Source organism: Cebus imitator, unplaced genomic scaffold, assembly GCF_001604975.1.
Source record: "Cebus imitator isolate Cc_AM_T3 unplaced genomic scaffold, Cebus_imitator-1.0 Scaffold51, whole genome shotgun sequence".
Classification (NCBI taxonomy): Eukaryota; Metazoa; Chordata; class Mammalia; order Primates; family Cebidae; genus Cebus; species Cebus imitator.
Window position 1 is genome coordinate 10,620,554 of NW_016107366.1, and position 7,731 is coordinate 10,628,284.

The 7,731-nt window shown below is 43.2% G+C and overlaps 1 protein-coding gene across 1 annotated transcript in view; it reads right to left on the bottom strand.

Annotated features, from left to right (window-relative positions):
- Positions 1-341: 341 nt before the first annotated feature.
- AK2 (adenylate kinase 2) overlaps positions 342-7,731 on the bottom strand; it is a 24,861-nt gene continuing 17,471 nt past the window's right edge. The window contains exons 4-5 of the mRNA XM_017527730.1: positions 1,816-2,022; positions 342-700 (exon numbers count right to left, since the gene is read on the bottom strand). Coding sequence (XP_017383219.1) covers positions 479-700; positions 1,816-2,022 — 429 coding nt within the window. The 3' untranslated portion in view covers positions 342-478. The remainder of the gene's footprint in view (positions 701-1,815; positions 2,023-7,731) is intronic.

A 7,731-nucleotide genomic window follows, 5' to 3' on the forward strand; every position in this document is an offset into this window, starting at 1 on the left:
GGGCAAGTTGACGAAACCCTGTCTCCGCAAAAAAATACAAAAATTAGCCAGGTGTTGTGGCACGCACCCGTAGTCCCAGTTGCTCAGGAGGCTGAGGTGGGAGAATTGCTTGAGCCCAAGAGGCAGAGACTGCAGTAAGCCAAGAGTACACCACTGCACTCCAGCCTGGGTGTCAGAGTGAAACCGTGTCTCAAAACAACAACAAAAAAGAAATAAACAGCTAGTAAAGCCACCTAGCCCAAAACTTAGAAAGTAGGAGAGTGAACACATATATACCTGAGCACACACACATCCAACACGCATACACAGATGAGATGAGCCTAGCAAACACGCCGAAGATATATCAAGCAAGTGCTTTTTTAATCAATACATCAAATGATATTTTAGCTAGCCTGAGGAAGCTTCTCTTTGCCTGTCCTGCCATTCCCACCACTCCCTCACAGGAATAGGAAGAAGAAATTCCTTCTTGGACCCAACATTAGATAAACATAACCAAGTCTTTACATGAGGCTTTGGAGAAGGCTGCTAGGATGCACGCGAACACAACATCAGGAGTCTGGGATGCATCGATGGCAGAGTGGATCCCCCGTTTCCTATAGTACTCTATGAGTGGGGTGGTTTGAGTGTGGTAGGCTTGCAGGCGGATTTTCAAGGCCTTCTCATTATCATCTGATCGACGAATCAAGGGTTCCCCGGTGATCTGAGAATATGAAGAGAGCAATGAAAGGCTGGGACTGTTAGCAAGGTTTTCTTATTCCATGCCAGATGCAGATTTGAGATGGGACCATTCTGCCCAGGATGCTGTCTGCTCCCAAAGCCCATCAGAGGCTGACAGGCAATTCAGACCCTCTCCAATAAAGAACTTTGGTACTCCCAGGAGCAGAGCAGCTTGTCCAGAGAAGTCAGAGAGTTTGTCAGAAACAGCAACTGTGAGGAAAGGGGCTCACAAGGGGAAGATAGGCAATGACTTTCTCAGCTTTCTGCTCAGGCGATTCAGCTTCCAAGGTAAACACTTCTAGGGTCAAAAGTAAGGAAGTCAAAAGCCCCTAAAACTAGGAGAATACACCAAAATCAAAGATGCATTAGCAATTGTAATCTTAGTTGCTTAAATATTTAGCATATTTACTAGATTGTCACTCATCAACATTCTAAAAGTGGAAAGTAAAATGAGAAAGAACTTTGAATGGTAGAATTAGCAACTTCGCAAAATGTGACCAAGTTGCCATAATGGCTCTAGAACCTGTATTTATAGAACCTGGGTGACCTGATGAACTTGTTTCATAGGACAAAGATAAATCCAGGAAATTCTTACTGTTGTTTACATGCTCTAAAACAGACCATATAGACTCTTTATGGCAAATGGTGCAGTGACCATGTATGAGACTCCAGGACACAGTACAGCAACAGTAACTATAGGAAAAGAATATGCTTTTGGAGGACTGGTCAGCAAATTCTCTTTGGTGTCACACTCTCCCTACTCTCCAATTCTAGGCTTTTAAGAAACCTTCTCCTTATTAGCTGACCACTTAGGTGGCCACGATGTCAGAGAGGGGCTGCTCTTGACAGAAGACAAGTACAATCTGGGCACTGCAAAAAGCTGGCACCACTGGTAGCTACCTTGAGGCCAAGCAATAAACCACCTGAGGAGACACGGAATAGATCTGACACTGGCCGTGTGATTAGCCTGATAGTGTCATTTTCATGACTATGTTAGTAATATTGGTAGAAATAAAAAGACAATGGAAAGAACAAAAGAAAAACAGTGAAGAAGGCAGAAGGAAAGAAAAGGAAATTTCTTGTCCCGCGTTTACATACGTCATCTTTCATGGGCTCCTTTGGGGGGTTGAACTCCTCATGGTAAGAACGGCCACTCTTGGGGTGAATCAGCCTGAAAGGCAGCAAATGAATATGAGTCAGGTTAACTGACAGTACACGCCTGCACTCCACACTCCAGGGACCTCCAGAATGACAAGCAGGCAGGGATGCTGGATGCAAGAACCCAGCACCCGGCAGAAAACCCAGCTAAATAACAGCTTTCAGGAGAGCTTATGCCAGCGGCAGAGTATATTTTCTATTTTGACCAAATATTATTACGCATTTCTGGCTGAAGAGCAAACTGCTGGCATAACTACCTAATTCAGAACTAGAGAGAAGGAACTCTGGTGCTAGTCTCACAGTCATCCATTCTTTTTACACACTCACTAAATAAACATTAATAAGTACCTACTCCCATTAAAGCCTTAAGCTGAATTCAGAGGCTACAAAGCAATGAGTAATGAATGATCCCTGTCCACAAGTAGTGCTCAGTGGGGGAGACAAATGTGGAAATAAATAACAAATATGATAATCCTTTAACGGAGATTTGTACAAAGAGCTATGGGGGACAGAAGAGAAAAGAAATGAATTCTATTTTCTAAACTAGTTTGGTTACAAAACCAGAAAGGTACTACCAGGAAAAACATTTCCCATGGATGCAAACACTGCAAGATAATGCAACACATCTTTTTGATCACACATAAGATAAAAGACAGCCTAACTCTTATGGAGCAATATTCAAGTCATCAGGAAAAAGGACTTATTAAACAAGTTATGGAATAGAGAGCTCAACAAAGGCATTTGTTTGGCACTGAATGTATGGCGGGTAGCTGTACCTGTGCTGAGTCCCCATAGGTGACACACCCACATTCCTGACTGGGAATGGCCACACCACAGAAGACTAGAAACCTAAGGAAAGGAGGTAGGTCAAGCTCTGCTCAGCAGCCAGGCCTTGCTTGAGTTCTGTGGTTTCCCAATTCTCTGCCAACCAAGTGTTTGCTTATTTAACTAATGGCTGCTCTTCTCATGAAGGTCTATTAGACTAGAGATCCCTAATATTTTTCACCATTTGGCATGCATAGCAATATTTGGACTGGGCCCAGGAGCTTATACCTTATTCCCAACACTTTAGGAGGCCAAGGTGGGCAGATCGCCCAAGGTCAGGAGTTCGAGACCAGCCTGGACAACATGGTGAAACCCCGTTTCTTCTTCTTCTTTTTTTTTTTTTAAGATCAGGTTTCATCATGATGGCCAGGCTGGTCTTGAACTCCTGACCTCAGGTGATCCACCCACCTCAGCCTCCCAAAGTGCTAGGATTACAGGCGTGAGCCATCGCACCTGGCTTTTTTTTTTTTTTGAGACGGAGTCTCACTCTGTTGCCAGGCTGGAGTACAGTGGCGCGATCTTGGCTCACTACAACCTCCGCCTCCTGGGTTCAAGTGATTCTCCTGCCTCAGCCTCCCAAGTAGCTGGGACTATAGGTGCATACCACCATGCCCAGCTAATTTTTGTATTTTTAGTAGAGATGGGGTTTCACCATGTAGGCCAGGATGGTCTCGATCTCTCGACCTTGTGATCTGCCGGCCTCAGCCTCCCAAAGTGCTGGGATTACAGGCGTGAGCCACCGCGCCCAGCTGAAACCCCGTTTCTACTAAAAATTAGCTGGGTGTGGTAGCAGGCACCTGTAATCCCAGCTACTTGGGATCTCCAGCTGAGGCAGGAGAATTGCTTGAACCTGGGTGAAGGAGGTTGCTGTGAGCCGAGATTGTGCCACTGCACTCCAGCCTGAGTGACAGAGCAAGACTCTGTCTCAAAAAAATAAATATTCTATTCAACTCTATTTAGACTACTGAAGGAGCACCTCTGTAAAATGTGCTACTGTGTTTTAATCACAGCATATTTTGGGGGACAAGATGGTCCATTTATGGCATAAAGTATCATTGGATTATGGGCACGAGGGAGATGACAGTAGAGAAAATAAGCTATATAGTCATCCCTTGGTATCCATGGTGGGAACTGGTTCCAGGAACCCCCTCTGTAGATACCAAAATCCACAGATGCTCAAGTCCCTGATATAAAATGGTATAGCATTTCCATATGCATATTCTCCTGTATACTTTATTTTTTGAGACATAGTCTTGCTCTGTTGCCCAGGCTAGAGTGCAATGGCAATGACCATAGCTCACTGTAACCACAAACTATTGGGCTCAAGTGACCCTCCTGCCTCAGCCTCTGGAATAGCTATGACTACAGGCATGCACCACTGTGCCTGGCTTTTTAATTTTATTTTTATTTTTGTTTATTTATTTGTTTTTTTTTTTTTTTGAGACGGAATCTCACTCTGTTGCCCAGGCTGGAGGCAGTGGCGTGGTCTTGGCTCACTGCAACTCCACCTCCTGGGTTCAAGCAAGTCTCCTGCCTTAGCCTCCTGAGTAGGCTTGGATTACAGGCGCCTGCTACCATGCCTGGCTAATTTTTTTTATTTTTAGTAGAGACGGGTGGCGGGGGGGGGTCTCACCATGTTGGTCAGGCTGGTCTTGAACTCCTGACCTTGTGATCCGCCTGCCTTGGCCTCCCAAAGTGCTGGGATTACAGGCGTGAGCCACCTCACTTGGTCTAATTTTTTATATTTTTGTAGAGACAAGGTCTCACCACGTTGCCCAGGCTGGTTGTCCTGTATACTTTAAATCATCTCTAGATTATTTATACCTAATACAATGTAAATGCCATGTAAAGAATTGCTATACTGCATTTTAAAATTTGTATTATTTTTTATTTTCTTCAGCTTTCCCAGGTTATATTTATTGGTGTTTTGTTCTGAATATTTTTAATCCATGAATGCTTGAATCTGTGGATGAGAGTATCGTGGATATGGAAGGCCACTGGACAGAGGAGTAAAGGCTCCTGTGACTGCAGTCATGTACTGTGAGGCTGGACCTTCCATTACTTGAGTGTCTGGAAGCGTTCCTCTGATGCATTCATTCAGAAATGGCATCCACTGGGAGACCCAGGGAGAGGGGACAGCAGGCTGCTAGGTTCAGCAGCAGCAATTTTGAGAAGAGCTAGGGGCATGAGATGTGGACCAGGATATTTTTTCACCTTCTAGAGAGCACAAGGCACATAGCAGCCAGGCTACAACAAATATGACTCCCACACACTATTCTTTTCTTATTCACAAATACCACTTTTTAAAAGGAATGCAAGGCTCATTCCTTAGAAGGTAAATGAAAGAAAGCCCACTCTCCAAGTTTTCCAAATGGGACTGGTCTCAAGAAAACCAAAATAGCTCTATGAGCCACTAAGCCTGGCTTGGAGGTGCCATCAGGGCAGGGAATCTACAATCACTGCTACCATGAGTATGACACTTTATTTTTATTTTTTTGAGACAGTGTTTTGCTCTGTCATGCAGGCTGGAGTGCAGTGGCCTAATCACGGCTCAGCGCAGCCTCGACCTCCCAAGCTCAAGCAGTCCTCCCACCTCAGCCTCCCAAGTAGCTGGGACTACCACCACCACAGGTGCGCACCACCACACTTGGCTAACTTTTTTTTTTGCTTTTTAGTAGGGATAAGGTCTTGCTATGTTGCTCAAGCTGGTCTCAAACTCCTGGCCTCAAGTAATCCTCCTGTTTAGTTAGGCTCCCCCCAAACGCTGGGATAACAGGTATGAACCACTGCACCCAACATTGAGTATAATGCTTTAAATGCTTGTTTTCTCATCCAGAAAATTGGGATGGTTAAGATATTAAGATAATAACAGAGATCCAACTGGTAGGATAATTAGGATATGAGAATAAGTTAAAAACAAAAACCACAACCACCAACTACTCATATTCAAGAAGCTGAACAATGACTCAAAATGACTAGAAGTGAGGTGGGAGCTAATTCAGAAGATTGTTACAATGGGGTCCATATCATCTCAGACTTGAAAAAGATCCTGTGTGAGGTCCTGGGTTCATTTCCAGCATCTCCAAACAGCCAACATCTATTTCCAACCTGGGTGACAGAGTTAGACTCTGTCTCAAAAAAAAAAAAAAAAGAAAGAAAGAAAGAAAAGAAAAATAAAAAAGATCTGTATTAAACTGACTAGTTCTTGCCTCATTTTCTTCTAACCATCAACATGTTGGACTGGGAGGCAGAAAGCAGGCTTCCAGGGCTAATCCTGTCACTCATCTGGGTAAACTTGGAAAAACACCTTCAGCAGTGACATGTTCTGTGAAGAAGGGGGTCCTTCTCTCTGTGAGGGAGGAAGTCACACCAACCACCTCCTTCCAAATGGAGGGACTGAGTCTTCTCTCTTTCACGCTTTACAGCAATCCTGCTATTTGTTCTTCAGAATCTCTATTCTCTCCTGCCCAACCTCAGTTAGAAACCTCCATCACATCATGTGGATCATAATCAGCTCCTAGATGGTGTCCTTATCTGTTTCTCCTTGTCCTAATTTACCTTGTACACCAGGACCAAGCTAATGTTGTTAGAATACTGTTTTTGGCACAACAGCCAGAGACTCTAGAATATCTCATGAATCCTGAACTCTGTGAAGTCTACCCTCTTTGGTTTGGCAGATCTCCCCAGTAAAGCTCCCATTTTATCTTCTCAACAGCATTCCTTCTACCATCCTGCCCCCCAGTAGCAGACATGTGTGCTACTAGCTTCAGCGAGAGCGCACCCCATACTCATTACCACTTCTACTCCCTTCTGGGAAAGTCTCACTGAAATACTCTTCATCTGGGAAGGTAGGAGTTTGATGTTAGCTCTATCCTAGGAAGCCTTTCTTCCCTGTCCCCAGGCTTTCTTCTTGAACTTCTTACTACACTGAACAGCCCGTTTCATATATGACTCTCTGAGGTCACAGATGGGCATTTCACTATATGGTTATACTAGAGCCTCTCCTGGTCCTCTGCTCCCAGGGTCTAGTACTGGGCTATGTAGGAAGCTGGGCCCATAGTATCAAAGGTCCCCAGTATAACCTGGTTTTGCTAATACCTGCTCAGTGCCTCAGAGACCCCAGGCCTGGTGATGTCTTTACTGTTAACCCTACTGCTTCTCAATTTACATCAACTTTGTCTACTCTGTGTCCAGTGGGGATACAAAGAAACAGAAGTTCCTGCAATGAAGGAGCCCATGGAATAGTTGGAGACATGTAACCTAGACATTTGAAAAGAAAATTAATATAAGGTAGAATCCACTGTATTTCATATTGCTTTCCAGGATAACAATGCTAACACTGCGTTGTCTCTCTCCTTGAGGGTATGGATTACAAACACATGGAAAAGATGTTCAACCTTATCAGGAAATCAAAGTAATAAAGTCTGAAATAAGAAAACATTTTTTCCTAATTAAATCCAAAAATTTACATGCATTATGATGGTTATAGTATCATTTAACAGTGGCTAACTGGAAGAAACACAAATGCAGAATAAGGAAATAACTAAACAATGGTTTGCCTACTGTGAAATATCACAGAGCAATTAAAAATAGTGGTCATGGATATCTGGTTCAAGATGGTGGGCTGACCACTTTCCTGAGACACCATTAAAATGACAAAGACATAAAAAGCTACAGCCCACAATAAAGAAGAGAATGGAGGGTCCGTTAGCAGTTGAAAGCTTCCAACATACTTCTGGAAGGCACAAAGCAGATGTGAGTGATAACTGAAATACGGTAGAAAAAACTGTAGCCTAAAGCTGTGTTGGTCTGTCAGAACAAGTGTCCAGAAGCAGAGGCATTTATGTGTTCAATGCTATTATAGAGAAACAAACATGTTAAAACACACACACACATACACACAAATAAAGTGGCTATACTATGAGCAAATTTTTCCTCCATTTTCTAAATTTTGTATGGATGGTTTTTTTTATATATATATACATATATATATTTATATATATTTTTATATATATATATATATATATATTT